Genomic DNA, 17,418 nt, shown 5'->3' with positions numbered 1-17,418 from the left:
GGAAGTCTACACAGGCTGTATAAGGCCCCTTCGCTGCACATAAAATAATGCGATTTCAAACCACTTTCACAACTGTTTGAAAGTGGACATTTTATACATTCGCACAGCTTCAAGAAGAGCACTGAAAGCTTGGTTTGAAAGTGCATTATTCTGCATGTCTTGGAAGGAATGAGCCACAATTCTGGAAGAGACAGCCAGCAGAGGCGTGAGTGGTTAAGAGTGAGGCGGACTCCTAGTCTAGAGAACTAGGTTTGATTCCCATTCCTTTCCAGAAACCATGCTGCTGGATGACCTTGGAGGCCCTGTCACAGATGTCTCAGGAATTCTCTCAGCCCCACTTACCTCACCTGTTGTGAGAGGAGGAAGGAATGTGATTGTAATGGCCACTTTGAGACTCTCCTTAAAAGGTAGAGGAAAGAGGAATATAAAAACCATACAATTTTTCCTCTTTGGCCTGTATGCCTGGCAAACCCTTTCTCTGTCTTCAGTGAGAGTAAGTAAGAAAATAGACTCCGCGCTTGACTTGAAATGTGTAATTTACAGTTGTTTATTGTGATAGCCGCGTTACCCAAAGTAAGTTATATACTCTTCAGTGACTTTTCCAGTATCTTAGTTACACAATATGTGCATGTAATGGCATAATGAAGGGAACATGATAAAAGGGAATAGAAGTCATGAGTGGCTGACATAAGCCAGTAGCATACTCCAAGCACTTCTGGGTTTGGCCAGTAGCTCCCATCAGTAAAAGCATATAGGAGAGCTTTATTGAGGAAAATTAAAAACAAACAGAATTAAAGCCTGGCATGGGCAGGATACACACAAGGAATCAAAACTATATTTCTATATATTTGGTGAAATCCTACAGAAGCGTGTAGTTGTTCTTAAGCATGCTGGGTTTTGAGGCATGGCGAAAGTTCTCTCTATTGTGGCAGCAAAGTGGGGGTCCAAGAAAGGGCGATAATTGCTGTTACAATGATGAGTCTATTCAAAATGCTGGCCATAGTCCTACCAGTGACCCCAATTGACCAATCAGAGGGATTTGCTCTGAGCAAACCTTCTGCATTCAGATGAAACTCTGTTCTCCTCAACTGGAATGAGCAGTTTGCCTCCTCCCATGGAAGTATTCCTTAGACAAAGTGACTCTTTCCAGTGAGTGTTGGCCTGGGAAATGACCTTGAAAGATAAAGAAAGATTGAACAAGAGCCTGCAGCTGCTCTCTAGCTTTACTGATTAGAGCTGGAAGATTCTCTTAAGATGGATATCTTTTTGGCCTGCCACCTTCAAAACAACTAGATAAGGGGTAGGGAACCTGCGGCTCTCCAGATGTTCAGGAACTACAATTCCCATCAGCCTCTGTCAGCATGGCCAATTGGCCATGCTGGTAGGGGCTGATGGGAATTGTAGTTCCTGAACATCTGGAGAGCCGCAGGTTCCCTACCCCTGAACTAGATGAAGCCACCCGAAATACGTTTGTTGGATGATAGCAAAGGATTGTATTTCATTAAATGGTAAATGCTACGTCTGCATCTCTTCCTTCTGCTAATGAAGCCTGTAAGAAAAACCCGATCACACACAAACTCTGAACATCACAGAACTAGAATAAAATAGTGAAGGAGAGAATGCTGCATCTTCCAGCCTTTTCATGAACGCACCAAAAGGTCAGGGCTGAGTTCTTGCTATGATGGGCTCAGCTTAGGCCTTCTGTGAAAGAATTTTGCAGGATCTCATTGGCTTCGGAGGTTCAAGCTAGGAAATGAGCAACTGCTTTTGATGAGATCTACTGATGTTGCTACCATTGGAGGTTTATTGAATCTTCATAGTCTGTGAAGGGCTTTACTGACCATAGATCTGGTGAACTCCTTGCCCCAGAGGGCTTCCAATCTATATGAGCTTATGGTACAGGTGTAGGGAGAAGGGCAGAGATTTAGCTTGTGAAAGACAGGAAATGTAACCTTGGATATCTTTGGGCAATCTGGGCCACAAGTCGGCTGTGACTTGACAGCACATACCACCACAAGTGTGCAGCCGGCGTAGCAGGACTTTTCCTGACTTTAAGGCAGTGGAGGGATTCAGCCAGCTCGCACCAGTTCGGCAGAACCAGTTGTTAAAATGGCGCTTGTAAACAACTGGTTGTTAAATTATTTGAATCACACCACCAGAACCGGTTGTTAAATTATTTGAATCCCACCACTGCTTTAAGGCCCTGCTGTTGCAATATAATGTGATTATTCCTCCCGCCCTGGTGAGAAGATGAAAAGAAGGCCAACATGTAGATATCTTATGGGAAACCAAGAAGAAGGAGGAGAATAGTGGAGGAACAAAAATGGGGCAAAGAGAAGACCCACAAGGAAATATTCTTACCAAAGCAGAAAATTCAAAGTACGATGGGATAAACTTCACTGCAGCCTCAAAAATTCTCTATATATTGAATCTCCCTTCTCAGGTTATTTTTTGTATAACAGTTTTCTGGGTGCAGTGATGCTTTGCTTGGAAGAAATATTATATGTTCCCTGCCTGCCCCCACAATAACATTCCCTGCAGCAAAGAGTTCCAAGGTTCGACCCAATCTTGCAGATCACTGAAGCAAATCCTAATATACACCCCAGTTGTGAATCTCAGCAGTTCTATCACAGCAAGAAGTTAAAGCAAGAGGCCTTAAAATTGCTGCTGTTCTGTCCCCTAAGGTGGGCATCAATATTTGCCCCTTTTTGTTTAAGGAACGCTTAATTGTTGAACTGATAGCTGGCAATTCTAAATAAGCAGAATCTCAGTGAAGCCCAGTCTTTTTCTCACGCATGTTTTATGGGGATGTAGACCCCTTTCTCAGCGTAACCTTCGACATTGCTGGCCTGGCACTCGTATTTACTCTCGTCCTCCAAAGTCACGTTCGAAAGCCTCAGTTCATTGTTATATATGTGGAGGCGAGTTCCCGGGAATTTCAGCTTCCATCTCACGAAACTCTGCGGGTTGCTGTCCGCCTCGCAACTAACCACGAGAGAATGGCCTTCCCGGGGAACGATCTGGGAGATGTTTGTGAAGTACTGCACCTCTGCAAGAATCCAAAAGGACAAGGCATTTCCTACCACGGTTTTCCAACTTTGGTAACCAGCCGCACCTATTTTCCCTTTGCCATCAAAAAACACTGAGCAGGCGAATTTCCTCAGCACAGCACCAAAAGAGTCAATTTGTCTATCTAAGGAACCTGATGCTGAAAAGGGAGAGGAACTACCTTACATGGGTGCATAATCCTGTGAAATTGGTTGCTTATGTTTTACAAATGGGCAGTGGGGGATGAGAGGGTGCGATTTAACCAGAGCAGAGGAAAGAGCCAATCACAGAGGAAGAAATTGAATGCTGTTTTCTTTTTACTCAAATACGTAACATTTTGGCTCTCGCTATCTTTCCGGGGAAAAAAATTCAGCCATGGCAAAGTCAGAGGGCGAATTTGTTAAATATTTATTGTGATTTGCGAGTTACGGGTTGATTTATTTATTGCTGTTATCACTGTGAATGCATAGCTACCCAAACATATTGAAAACTTACCGCCATTGGGGCGTATAAGGTGGCCGCTGAAGTGTAGGTTCCTTGGTGGATCTGTAACACAAAGGCAAGCATGGCTGATAAGGGATTCCTCTGGTAAGTGAGCACCAGAGAATAAGAGGGAATCTAAACTAAGGATTCTTCTCATCCATCAGGAATGTGAAAACATTTTGGAGTATAAGACCAATGCATACCTAAGCTGACCATCCGTCCCGCTTTTGGCGGGACATTCACGCCTTGAAAGAACTTGTCCCGCATCCCGCGGGTTTTCCCCAATTTCCCCGAGTGTGTGGCTGCATGAGTGTGTGTGGCTCCGTCTGTGTGTGCGAGTGTGCGCTCCGTGTGTGTGTGTGAGTGTGTGTGGCTGCGCGAGTGTGTGTGCGCGCGCGCACGGGGGGCCGCCCGCCCGTCCTGGTTCTTGAAGGTGACCATCTGGTCACCTTATGCATACCTCCCATTTAATTTGGAGAAAAACTGTGTTTCAACTATACTCGGTCTCAGATAAAGATGTTAGTATGGTCAGTTGAGGTGCAGCGGTTGAGAAAATTGTGTGCTTCCGCATTAGAATATAGTACCGAATGAATATGGGAATTGTCATTCATTTTTATGCACTGCCTTTGTCAAAACCTTTCTTTTGTGCATTACTGAACTTTGATACAAGAGCACTGACAGCTCATTGAATGACTTTCACCAAACTTTCAAATGGATATGAGGGTGCAGGACTAGGTAGGCACAAGGGCCCAGGTGGAGCATACTACAACAAAGAAGGTCCAGCATGTTGAGTTCTGTGGCGGAGAAAAATACTACCTACTAACATCTTTTTGTGAGACAGAGTATATCAAAAGGTGGTGATTGTTGTTTTTTTGTGGGTGGGTACCTTTGTAAACACAATTTAGCTAGAATTCACTTGATCTGCCTTTCTGGCAAATGCTACCCAGGTCCAGCTGACCCATATCTTTAGATCAGCAAAGATCTAAATGAGGCGCCCCCAACATGGTGCCTGCCCACTGAGACCTTTTCTGGTGCCCACCAAGTGTTTTTAGGAAGTGGGCAGAGCCGGGTGGGACTTTTGCCCACCAAGGTGTCTGATTGGCTGCTGAAGGTTTGATCAGCAATTAAAAAAAACATGGCTTGGGCAGCAGCTGCCACCACAATGCAAAGATCTTCACTATGTGACTGAAGGTAAGCTGTGGCAGCCATTTTGTGGCAGCGCCCACCTTACTATGTCAGAATCCCAAAGGTTCAAAAAGGTTGAGGACTCCTGCTATAAATAAACACCCAATCATCTTGGGATCTGGACAGCCACTCACAGTTGACGTTGAGAGTGGCTGTCCTCTCCGTAGTCACATATTTAGGCGCTCTGAAATAGGTCGCTTTGCAGGTAATATTTTGGAGATGGTCTGCTGCCGTAGGGGTGAAGTCTATGTGACTCGCCACGCTGTCATGTGTCACAAGCTGACTTCTTTCCCCTCCAGAAATGCCTGTCCAGGTGATGTTAGGCTGGCCTGAGGAAGGGCTCCAAGGGGCTCTACAAGTGACGCTTGCTTCCCGTCCTGCCCGCAGTAATTCCGGAACAGTTAAATCTGGTTTTCGTTCTGAGAAGAAAGGAGTCAAGAGTATAACTACCACACCAACCCCAGTGTTTCCTCCCCATCTTCTTCTTGGATAAACTGGAACTGCAAGGCAGATTCCCCACCAAACTGGAATATGGGATTCTATTGCAGAAGGAGGTCCCTTTTAAATAAGTGCCTCCTGGCTAGCGTAGATCAGTGGTGGGATCCAAAAATTTTAGTAACAGGTTCCCATGGTGGTGGGATTCAAACTGTGGCGTAGCGCCAATGGGGATGGGCGGGACATGATGAGGGTGTGGCCGGGTATTCCAGGGGCAGGGCATTCCTGGGCGTGGCTGTGGCAGGAGGCATGGCCTCTGCGCCCGGTCGCTTGGGCCCGAGAGAAAGCGAGATACACGCCGCGAGGCGCCAGGCTGCCCGCGCCATACGCCGCAAGTGCACCTCCTGCTAGACTGCTTCAAGTTCTGCGCACTACTGCTGAGAGGAGGGGCGTAACTAAGGCAAAAATCACGTGGCAAAATCACCGATTAGTAACCCCCTCTCGGCACACACAAATAATTAGTAACCTACTCTCGGGAACCTGTGAGAACCTGCTGGATCCCACCTCTGGCGTAGAATTGATCCAGCCTTGCCTTTCCCTACAGTCCAAAATTGGATCTATCCTTTGCCTTAATTCCCTGCCTCGAAAGAGACAATCTCCACAAGCAAATCTGATTCAGCCGCAAAACAGCGGGGAAATTATATTAGATGGGGCACTTCGACTGAGAGGTCAGCAGCACCCACCTTTCAGGAACTCAACTGTCACAATGACAGACACTCTTTCTTTTGCTGCAGAATAACTGTATCTTTTGCGACCTTTCTCCATCCTGAAGTGGTAAATACCCTCATCGGCTGCTTTGACATCCCTGATGGTGAGGGAGCAGTCGCCCTGGTTCAGTTTTCGCTCTGACAGTTCAAAACGATCTCTAACATGAGGGCTTATCTCCTTAATTCTCTCCAGATTACTGGTGGCCACTAAACGTGGCTTGCGGATTTGCTTGTCGTCCACATACCAATACCCATACAATATAGCACGTGGGTTGTCGCGCGATGTGTCATAAGTGAACTTGCACGGGAGGTTGACGCGGAGACCCGCTTGCACAATTACCGGGGAAGTGATTTCCAGAGAGTACCTGTTTTTGTTGCACTGGACTCCTGCAGTGAGAAGACAAAGAAATTCAATCACCCAATTGGCAAATACCATTCTCCGCTCAAGTCCTGGAAGACAAGAGACAGAACAGCTTCCTAGTGAGGACTCTGTTGCTGAGTGTTACAGTTCCCAAGTCAGTCTTCTTACCCTCCCAAAGCAGGAGTGCTGAAATGACTGCAGGAAGCAAGACTTGGAGGAGATGGCGCCCCATCTTCTCTTCTGTTTTTCCTGGAATCCTTTTGAAACTTTGCTGTTAGCCCTACAAAACAGTACAACATGAGAAGGGGGAAAAAGGGACACAGAATTGTTTTTAGTTTCAGAGGGTAGCCAAGCTGGTCTGCAGTAGAACAGCTAGATTTGAGTTCAGTAGCACCTCAGAGAGCAACCCAAGTTTCAGGGTATAAAATTTCAAGAGTCAATGTCCCCTTCCTTGGACGTGAACAGAGTACAAAGGAGATCTCTGAGTCCTTTTATCCTAGTTAGAAGGTAGGAGGGTGCTGTCAAGAATGCTTGTAAAGGATGCAAAGGCACAATGCTCTTTGTAAGCACCTGGATTAGAGCAGAGGGGAAATGCGGGGGGGGGGGGGGGGCAGAAAATTGACATCTGTAGAAAGGTAAGAATCCTGTACCCCTATTCAGCCTCAGAGAAGAGGCCCCTTCCGCACATGCAGAATAATGCACTTTCAACCCACTTTCAATGCATTTTGCAGCTGGATTTTACTGTGCAGAATAGCAAAATCCACTTGCAAACAATTGTGAAAGTGGATTGAAAGTGCATAATTCTGCATGTGCGGAAGGGGCTTGAAAAACTTTTGTCTTCCTTTGGAGAACTGTCCTTAGGAGCAGGTGCTCAGACAGACTGCTTATATCTCAAAAAAGAAATTAAAGCAAATTCACCTACAGTTCTTGGAAAGGCAACCTCGAAACTAATCAGATGGATATTTAGGGTGTCTTTAAGTTTTTATGTTCCCCACAAACCAGTGGCTACATCATGATGAATAAAAGAAAGGAATAATCTTACCTTGGGCAGGAGTGTTTGTTTGATCTGCCTCTCCCCTGGTTTTATCCTGTGCCCCATAAAAGCAGAAGTGGTCGTGCTGATTTGCAATCTGTTCTCAGAAAATTACAACATTGATTTAACGGTGCAAAGGGTTCTTTTGTCAAGTAAAGGGGTTGGGGCTCTGGGCAGGAGAGATTCGGGGTCAGATAAACCATAACCCTCAGCCTTTGCTCCATGGCAAAACATATTTGTACATATTTTAATGTTGGCAACACGGGTAACTTTAAGATGCCAATGAAATGTCTTCCAACTGAATCAATCAATGGATTCAAGCATGTTTAACTCTGTGCGGGTAGTGGCTATGAGGAAGTTTAGGAGGGAATTACAAAAGGCAAAGAGCACCCGCAGGCTGGCTCCTGCCCAAGAGCTGGACTGTGGCCGCAGCTCACAACCCAGGCAGGACCATGGCTTCAGCCTCAAACTGTGGCAAATTTGATCAGGGAAGGAGGAGAAATTATGACACTACAAAATTTTATAGAGATAGGGGGAAATGAGAACTGGTTGGTTTTGAGAGGCATTTGGGAAAGGATAAAGGCTTCACGGATAAAAGGAGAATGCATCATGTCGAAATGTTTGGAATTATATGGAAAATACAAAGGGAAAATTTTAGGGCACATATACAATCACATGGTAGATGCTAAGGATTTTATGATAAGAACGTTGAAACAAAAATGGGAGAAGGAAGGATCTCTAGACATTGGAAATATTGAAAAATTAATAGACAGTTGGAAAAATATAAAGATTGAGAAATATATGGAGTTAGAAAGAAAAGTGATATTAAAATGGTATAGAACACCAAAACAACTAGCATACATGATAAAAGGACTTAGTCCTAAGTGCTGGCACTGTGGAGACCAAGAAGCATATTATAGCCATATGTGGATAGAATGTTCAGAAGTAAAAAAATTTTGGACAACTGTATTAATATATATTGAGAAACTGGTGAAGATAAAGATTGATTTAAATAATGACTTAATGTTCATAGGAGTAATGGAAGACAGAAGGGTGGAAAAACAATATAGTTATATGTATAAAATAATGATTAAAGCAGCCCATGCAACAATAGCCTTGGGCTGAAAAGAAAAGAAAAAATGGACATTTCAGAAATGGTTAGAATATATCTGGGAACAAGTGACACTGGATATTTTCGATATACTAACCAAAAATAAGACGTGGCAAGACAAACAGAATGAAAATTTGAAGATATGGATAATATACGTGGACTGGATGAAAGAAGTTCGAGTCATCGAAGAAAAATGGGAGAAGAGGCTACAAAGAATGAACTCACTGCTGTTTGTGTGAAAAAACTAAGAAGAAGAAGCATGGGGGGTGGGAGAAAAAGGGAAAAATGTATTGTTTGAAAATGTATGAAGAGAGAAATTACTATTATAAACTGTAAAATTCAAATGATACAATAAAAATTTTCAAAAAAAACCCCCTCATGGCTTCAGCCAGCTTCCCTGTCAGCAGGGAGGCCGAGAAGTGCAGGAGCTGACCTGCAGCCATGGAGCCCATCTGAGCAGCACGGAGGGAGCTAGCCGGCGCACCTCCCCCATGTGATCAAATGGTGTGTGCCCGGGGACATGGGATACCCTATGTCCCCCATTAGCGGTACGCCACTGGTAACCTCCAAATACAAGTTTGGGGAAGCAATTTCAGGGAAAGCTTTCTGCCCCATGCCCTGCTCATTGGCCCTTCAGGTTAACTGGATGCCTTCTGTGGAAACAGGCAGTGGTGGGATCCAAAAATTTTAGTAACAGGTTCCCATGGTGGTGGGATTCAAACTGTGGCATAGCGCCAATGGGGCTGGGCGGGGCATGACGGGGACGTGGCCGGGCATTTCGGGGATGGGGCATTCCTGGGCGGCGTTGTGGCAAGGACGCAGCTGCTTTGCTTTGCTACGGTCCAAGGGGGAAAGCGAATGCCGCGCATCGGCGCCGAGGCTGCCACGCACGCCGGTGCACGCTCTCCTGCTAGACTGCTTCAAGTTCTGACTTGGCGCTACTGCTGAGGAGGAGGGGCATAACTAAGAGCCAAAAATCACGTGGCTTAAAATCACCAATTAGTAACCCCTCTGCGGCTGCGCAATACTCTAGCCACTGGTAACCTACTCTCGGGAACCTGTGAGAACCTGCTGGATCCCACCTCTGGAAACAGGATAGCTAGACCACTAGTCTGATCCAGCAGGGCACCTCCAATATTCTTACCTTTGGCAAGCCCAATAACTTTTCAGTAGGCCTGCTCATATAAGTCAGCCTGTCAAAAGAGCAGTGGGGCTGTAGACAGATTCATAGTTGAGAAAACAGAGGCTTTTTCATTGCACAAGGGCTTGTGTTGATTATATCACAGCTCCTGCAAATGTTGCTGGGTTATGGATCTTCAAGCTGGGTCAGTCAGTTGTGAATCCAATGAAGGTCTAACTGGAGAAACAGCTGAGGTTGTGTCCTTACTCGTCCACAGTACCTTTGAATCTACACCTCAGCCCTGCCCACATCTTTTGTAACCTCCAAACTTCATTATTGTCACGCTCTCTTTCTCCTCTAGTATCCTAACTCTTGGGTGTTACGAAAACGGAAGCTCTTCAAAGAAACTGGAACACTTTTCTTGAGAAACGGTTGTAGATAAATATGCACCCATTGCACTTGCTTTTTTCAAGGACCAATGTGATCCTAATTTGACCTAACTGCAGTGGCGTAGCGTCAACATGGTGGGGTGAGGGACTTGATGCCCCGGGCGGAGTCATGGCAGGGGTGTGGCCAGGGCATTCCTGGGTGGGGGGCATCATGGCAGGGGCACAGCGTGCGCACTTGCCCCGGGCGCAGTTTCCCCTCGCTCTGCCTCTGCCTAACTGGTCAAATATAATTTCATCTCATCCTTATTCTGTGGATTTGCTCTATATTTGTTCTATACTCTTTGCAGATTATCCATTGGACATTTGGGTGAATTCTGTTGTGAATACAGGTTTGAATGCAGCATTCATACATGTTAGGTATATGTTACTCTCCCATAGTAATTCTATAATCAAAACAAGTGTCCCAGTGTACATCTCTGCCCCCAAACCAGATGCACACTGATTAAAAGGTTACACATGCACTTATGTTCTATAGCATGGAGAATTTTTATATCCTGTCCTGTTTGTTATCCTTCATGGTGGAACAAACCTGCTCTGAACTGCAAACCCTATTTCACCCGTACTCTCTGTGAGAAGCCCCTCTCTTTCTCTTGGGCCCCTTCCGCACATGCAAAATAATGCGTTTTCAAACCACTTTCACAACTGTTTGCAAGTGGATTTTGCCATTCCGCACAGCTTCAAAGAGCACTGGAAGCAGTTTGAAAGTGCATTATTCTGCATGTGCGGAATGAGCCTTGGAGAACCGCTGCCACCACCTGACCATTGAAGGAAATTGCCCACGGGGAGGGTAAGGACCCCCCAGCTTCCTTTCCGAACTCTGAGGCCATGGCTAAGTGTTTACCCCTTCCCCACCCATGGGCACCATGGGACGATTTGACGATTTACTGCCTGGTAGGTCCCTGAAGGAATAGCTGCTTGCAAACTGCCACCCTTCCCCCTCCTTGTGCATCCTTTAGAAAACAGAATGTTCAATACAGTGGAGTTCTGTGGAGTATTGGGAACTGCCAGCATCCAAAATTAAAGTGTATTTCTTAAACAGAAAATGTTTGCAAGCACACTTTTAGCACGGCACCAGATTGAACATGAGATCCAAAAGAAATGGGAGAAATGCAATCCCTCTGGCCCTCTTTGTATATATGCCCTATCGGAATATAGGACAGGCTCTTGAATTCAGGATGTTATAAATCTCTACAGGGTTTCTATTTGCTGGCAGTTTTCGCCAGCTCCTTGGGACAGCACAGGGTCAAAATGACTGCCTTCTTCCAGACCTCAGATGAGAACCTGGTCTCCCCTGAGAGTTCCACAGCCAAAAGAGAGAAGTTCCTTCTTGCTCCCAGGAATTTTATTAATTTCCTTTCTCCATCCACTGACCAGGTCAGCCTGGCTCAAAGAAGCTTTCCTGAAGCCTCCAGGAAAGTTTCCTTCCCAAAGTTCTTTCTAGTATTTTACAACCTCCCTATCCCTGATCCCTGCTTGGAAGGGGGTGGTGCTATTAGCATTTCTAAAAAGGTGGCTAAGATGATGCTGGAAAGCAATTGAACTGCATTTCCCTTTCCTCCTGCTCAGAGGGGGCAGGGGTGGTGGTTAAAACATTCCCTTCAAACCTAGACCTTTTCCGCAAAGGCCGTTTACGTTGTTTTTAGCCCACTAATAAAATGTTTCCTCCGTGAGTTCTTGTTGGTATTTGCAAGTGTCTGTCACAATCATTCATGAAAGGGTTAACTGTTTGTATGTAAACAAGTTGCTGAAGTCACTGCTTAGGACCTGACCTATTGATTAGCTATTGGCCAGTCAGGTAGCCATTGCTTACATGTTAGTGAGCATGTGCATCAGAAGTTATAAAGAACTTGGTTTCTTTGTTCTAGCAGAGAATAGCACACAACAACATGTGAGACTGGAGAATAGAGCAAGAGTAGTCTTAAGTGTATAATTAGTACTGTAAATATGTAACAGACCAGTACAGTATTTCTTTGTTTTCATTCCATGTAACCCTATCCTTTAAGTTAGTAAACTTTTATATAAGCAACTCAAAGCATCTCTGGCTCTCTTCTACGTATACAGATGCTGCTTCCGTATTTTTACTAATTCCGTATCTTTACTAATCTTCTACGGATACGGATGCTGCTTCCGTATCTTTACTAATTAAGTGTCTCTTATTCACATACCCACAGCTCTGCACATTTTCCCCCTATGTGGTTCTGAAAACGGTTCGAAGCAGCTTTTGCCTTGTTTTTTAAAACACTTCTACTACATTGCTTTTTGCTGAAACGTTTCCAAGCCGGCTTCCCTCACAGTGCGATCATATTTGAAATGTTTTATCTTTCCCGCTAAAACATCAGGCTATTTTCCACACCTCTGTGCTATTGCCTAACTTTCCCTTCTGGTCCTCATCCTGAGTTGGGCTGAACACCTTTACAAGACCAGTTCAAATGTCAGATCTACCAAGAATAAGGTGACCAGATGGTCACCTTTCCGGCGCGGGACGGGGAAATGGCCGCTTGTGCGCACGCGCGCACAGCCACAGAAGCGCACGGGCTTCTGCGGCTTGCCGTTTGCCGCCCTGTGACAGGGTGGCAAACGGCAAGCCGCAGAAGCTTGCGCGCACGGCCGCAGGAGCAAAAGGCCGCAGGAGCAAAAGGCCGCAGGAGCAAAAGGCAGCCCTTTGCGCCGCGCTCCCTGGTCAGGAGGGAAGCGCCCCAGAAGGCACTGCGGCGGCCGCGGTGCCTTCTGGGGTGCTTCCCTGTTTCCTGACTGGGGAGCGCCGCTGCAAAAGGCAGTGTGCTGCTGCGGGTCATTGTCCGTAATCGGGACAATGGCATAAGCCCAGCGGGACGCGGGACACTCTACGCAAAAGCGTGAGTGTCCCGCGAAAATCGGGACAGATGGTCACCCTAACCAAGAAGAATTTGTTTATATATGCTTCCAAAAATGATAATGAAACCAGGGATTTTTATTTCATTTTTTTTGGTGGTACCTGTACCGAGGTGAAACTGCAGGGAATATGTCAGACATTAAAGCAGTGTAATATCGACTCAACCACTAGAGGAAGCAAAATGTGTGTAGAAAAGAAAACACAGAGATGAAGCAACAGGGTCAGCCGAGCGATGAAAATGAGAATGCCGAAGAGTTCAGTGACAAAGCCCGGGGAAAAAGCTTGATCCCTGCTACCAAATGCCTGTTTAAAAATTCACACTGTCAAATAACAGTATCCCACCCCTTCTTGGGTTAAACTTTGCCTTTTACCTACTCCACTGAAATGTGTTGTTGTTGACCCTGTGTCAGTATGGCTGCCAGAGCCCACCAGGGTAGATGTGGAAATTGTTAGCCCTGAAGTGCCTCTAGCATTTGCTGAAAATCTAAGCTAAATCATAGAACAAAAAAGAGGAGGGGAGATGGCAGACAACCAATGTATCTACGTATTCCTCCCTGAGATTGGGAATTTGGATAGGATACTATGTTTTGTATAGAAACAATGAAATTAGGGATCCTAAACCTGGTTGAGCTTTTGGACACTCCTGTAATTGTGAATGTGTGGTGGGCTGCATATTGCCACAAAATGGGGCTTTCCGCACTGACAGAGTTGTACTGGTTTCTATCTAGGTTCACCTCAGTGTATCCGCACTGCAACTGAGCTCAACGTTGTTTTATCTCAGCCCCCTCCCCCCCAGAACTGCGACATTCCTGTCGCAGTTATGAACTGCACCTTTCTGCTGGAACAAGGTCGATACCGCTTCGAAGCTTCGAAGTGCGGATGCATCGAAATGACACCTCATCCGTTCAACCAATCAGGAGCCGCTTTTGTGGCATGCGCAGAATGGGAGAGTCAGGGCGGGCATGTAACTGTAAACTGTAAAAACTGTAAAAAAAAGAGATCGCTCTCGTTTCCCGTGGTAACACAAGCTCCAATCACGATCGAGGAGCGAAACAGGCACCAAGATGATCCTGCCCACTTAGCTCGGTTCCAGGTTCCCAGGGGGCCAAGTAAGTTGCTGTGCGGACAGCCTGGAATCGCCCCCCACTGAAGGGAACCGAGTGGACCTTAGCTCCCTTCTGTAGTGCGGAAAGCCCCAATGGCTGCCATGTGAGGGAGGACTAATTTCAAAAATGGCTGCCATGAGAACTGAGGCCAATCAAAGAATGCTGGCAAGTTCCAAGCCAAGTGTCCTCCTGTCATGGGGTTACTGCTCCTTGGAGACCCCAATGCGATGCTACCTGGGGCTGTCTGAAGCCCCTTCTGCTTTAGTGAAGAGGAAAACCAGGATTTGCTCTCTTTTTCAGCATCCTCAAAATACCCATAGACTGTAGACTCTTGACAAACAAACATCAAGGTCTCTCAATGTCTTTTGAGTCTAAGTGTCATGTCCAGGAGGAGCCTCCAAGCAAAGTCTGTTGTTTTTCAAAACTGGTGGCAATGATTTTTGTTCTAGTTGTAAGAGATATTGCTCAATCTGCTCCAGAGTGTTTCAAAACAGCCCTTTTATGGTGTTATTGCTACTTGTAGGCCACTATTGAGAAAGCCTGACTGGTGAAGTGGTTAAGAGCGACAGACTCTAATCTGAAGAATTGTGTTTGTTTCCCTGCTCTTCCACATGTCGCCTACTGGGTGACCTTGGGCCAGTCAGAGTTCTCTCAGAACTCTCAGAGCTCATGCAAAACCAGGCAATAGCAAACCACCTCCAAACGTCTCTTGACTCGAAAACCCTACAAAGTCACCATGAATCAGCCATTACTCGGTGGCATGCACACAGAGAGGCTGCTATTGAACCTTGCCTCTTACTGTTATGTTTGCCTCAGGCTCTTCCAGCAATGGCCACACCCTACAGCTTTCCTGAGATGTACCAACATTTAGTACAAATTCAAGTCTTTCTGGGAAACCAAGTCTACATAGAGTAGGCTGACCAGATGTCCCGCTTTTGGCGGGACAGTCCCGCCTTCAAACAATTTGCCCCGTGTCCCACGGGTTCTTTAAATTGTCCCGATTTTTGGGAGGCTGCCGCACTGCCTTCTGGGGTGCAAGGCAGTGCGGCAGCCTCCCGCGTGCGGCTGCAGGAGCGCACTGTTTTTTGGGGCTTGCCATTTCCCGCCCTGTCACAGGGGAAACGGCAAGCCCCAATTGGCCATGCTGGCGGAGGCTGATGGGAATTGTAGTCCATGAACATCTTCAGCGCCACAGGTTCGCCACCCCTGTATCTAATACCTCCCCCATTTTAAGCTTACAACCACTCTGTGAATAGAGTTGCCAGCTCCCGGCTGGGAAATATCTGGAGATTTTGGGGTAGAGTCTGAGGAGGACAAGGTTTGAGAATGGTAAGGACCTCAGCAGGGTACAATGTTACAGCGCCCACATTCCAAAACAGCCATTTTCTCCAGGTGAACTGATCTCTGTCAATTGTAATCCCAGGAGACAGGGGCGTATCTTCTAAAGATGGTGCCCAGGGCAAGCTATGTGTGTGCTCCTTCAAGACCTGCTGAGTTGGAGGGGGGGAGACATGCAGTACAAGGCTGGGCTGGGCTAGATCTAGTTTTAAACTACAGGATCCACCTCCGACGCTTGTAGTTTAAAGCTAGATCTGGCCAATCCTAGTCTTGAACTGCACCTGCCCCCAAACCCCATATAGAATGCAAAGTGGAGGTACAGCTCAGAGGCGTAGCTCCAAGGGGATGGGGGGTGGTGGGACGCACTGGGCTCGCGCCCCTGTGGGGGCGTGGCGGGGGTATTCCAGGGCAGGACGGGTGCGTGGCAGGGGTGGAGGATGCATCAATGCACTGGGTGCTTTCCCCCCTTGCTACACCTCAGGTACTTGACTTGAGCCCAGCCTTGAAATGCCTTAAACTCCATGTGGAGTTCGGAGTGGGGTGCAGTTCAATGGTGGGGTCAGGGCTGGGGCTCTGGGCTGCATGGAGTCCCCCTCAAGCAGTGTCCAGGTGCCCAGGTAAGCAGTGCCCTGGCTTGTCCCACCCTCGTTACGCCCTTGCTAGGAGATTTCCAGCCACCACTTGGAGGATAGTAACCATGCCTGTGAGATAGATTAGGCTGAGAGAAAGTGAGGCCCTGGCAGTTACTTAGCAAATTTCATAGCAGAGTGGGCCTCTAAAGTTTGGTTTCTGAGGTCCTGACTCCCTAACCATCACACTACACTAATGATTAATTTCCCCTATCAATTCTGTAACTTATCAGCAACTAGCTTTCTGTAGATTTCCTGTCATAGAACTTTTCAAACTTTATGGTCCAAAATGTTTCTCTTCTGAGTGGGGCTTGGGGTGGATCGAAAAAAACAGGTGATTTTCCCATTGATTCTTTGTAAAATGAATAACTGTATGGTCATTCCTCCAAGTGTAACCAAAATGTAAACATCTTTCTTCAAAGCAGAACTTTTAAGAAACAGTAACTATGACATTGTGTGGGAGACAACGGAAAGAAGTTCTTTTCAGAAGATCTGAAGACAAACCCCCACATGTGGAGGGGAGTTTGGGATTGGTTTGACAGACCCTGTCTCTGATCCCCATAAAAGTTTATTAACTCTCTGTGCACAAAATGCCCACATTTCCAAACCGTACATGTGCACCTAGAATCCATCATAAACCCATTTATAACAATATATATTCTTCAATTGGGTAATTGAAAATATATATATATATAAACAAAATTTATATCCCCATCAGGACCAACAAGGCAGTTAATAATTTAAAGTGGAGCATGATAAAACATATCATAAAACCAAAAATTATATATATATCTTACCAATAATAAAGTGCTAAGGGATGGAATGTCCGACGATGAACCCTCCACCAATAAGGGAGCAGTTCATCGTCGAACAGTCTATCCCAGTGGTGGCGAACCTATGGCACGGGTGCCAGAGGTGGCACTCAGAGGCCTCTCCGTGGGCAAGTACAAACAGATTGCCCCCCCGCGCCACACACACACACACATCTAGGCTGGCCTTGGCCACTGGGCTCTATTATTAGCATTAAACCTAAGACCTAGTTTTGGGGAAGCAGTGTAGGTAACCCTGTTAAGTGCTGTTAAACCCCACTGATTTTCATGCAAAGAACTAAAGCGCAATCCTTTACCTGGGACTAAGCTCGGTTGCTGGCAATGGGGCTTGCTTCTGAGTAAACCCTCCTAGGGTCGTGATTCACCCGTTGGAAGAGTTGCATGGTTGTATTGCTACCACCAAGCTTACTCCTGAGTAATGCATGCCTCGGAGCCAACCATTTTTTCTAAACTAAAACCTTTTATTGGCACTTTGCAATAAATAATAATTTGGGCACTCAGTCTCAAAAAGGTTCGCCATCACTGGTCTATCCCCACCCTGGAGCAGTGGTGCCGAGCCCCCTCGCCCGCCCCCCCAACAAGTCCTCCTGGCCATCCCCCCACTCAGCCTCTCCCACCCCCCAAAAACAATATATATGCCCACATGACCCA

At 46.3% G+C, this 17,418-nt stretch overlaps 1 protein-coding gene and 1 long non-coding RNA gene across 2 annotated transcripts; both read right to left on the bottom strand.

Annotated features, from left to right (window-relative positions):
• Positions 1-2,748: 2,748 nt before the first annotated feature.
• LOC125434484 lies at positions 2,749-4,935 on the bottom strand. Its single transcript, XR_007244792.1, has 3 exons — positions 4,851-4,935; positions 3,544-3,594; positions 2,749-3,049 (listed from the first exon to the last, which is right to left on the bottom strand). It is a non-coding gene; the product is annotated as an uncharacterized LOC125434484 (long non-coding RNA).
• A 945-nt stretch (positions 4,936-5,880) lies between these two features.
• LOC125435457 (sialic acid-binding Ig-like lectin 14) lies at positions 5,881-6,552 on the bottom strand. The gene is made up of 2 exons (XM_048501656.1): positions 6,448-6,552; positions 5,881-6,305 (listed from the first exon to the last, which is right to left on the bottom strand). Exons 1-2 carry the CDS (start codon positions 6,509-6,511, stop codon positions 5,881-5,883), a joined length of 489 nt encoding a protein of 162 aa, XP_048357613.1. The 5' UTR covers positions 6,512-6,552.
• Between the last annotated feature and the right edge of the window lie 10,866 nt (positions 6,553-17,418).

The sequence above is a fragment of the Sphaerodactylus townsendi genome, linkage group LG06 (assembly GCF_021028975.2).
Source record: "Sphaerodactylus townsendi isolate TG3544 linkage group LG06, MPM_Stown_v2.3, whole genome shotgun sequence".
Taxonomy (NCBI): domain Eukaryota; kingdom Metazoa; phylum Chordata; class Lepidosauria; order Squamata; family Sphaerodactylidae; genus Sphaerodactylus; species Sphaerodactylus townsendi.
The sequence above is the reverse complement of the archived record's forward strand: the minus strand, read 5'-3'. Positions and strand labels throughout refer to the sequence as shown.

Excerpts from the sequence above, each read along its gene's own strand:
- LOC125435457 (XM_048501656.1), bottom strand. The coding sequence starts at position 6,511 with ATGGGGCGCCATCTCCTCCAAGTCTTGCTTCCTGCAGTCATTTCAGCA. Across the intron at positions 6,306-6,447 it reads AGCACTCCTGCTTTGGGAGG|GAGTCCAGTGCAACAAAAAC; the intron begins GTAAGAAGACTG and ends TTCTCACTGCAG.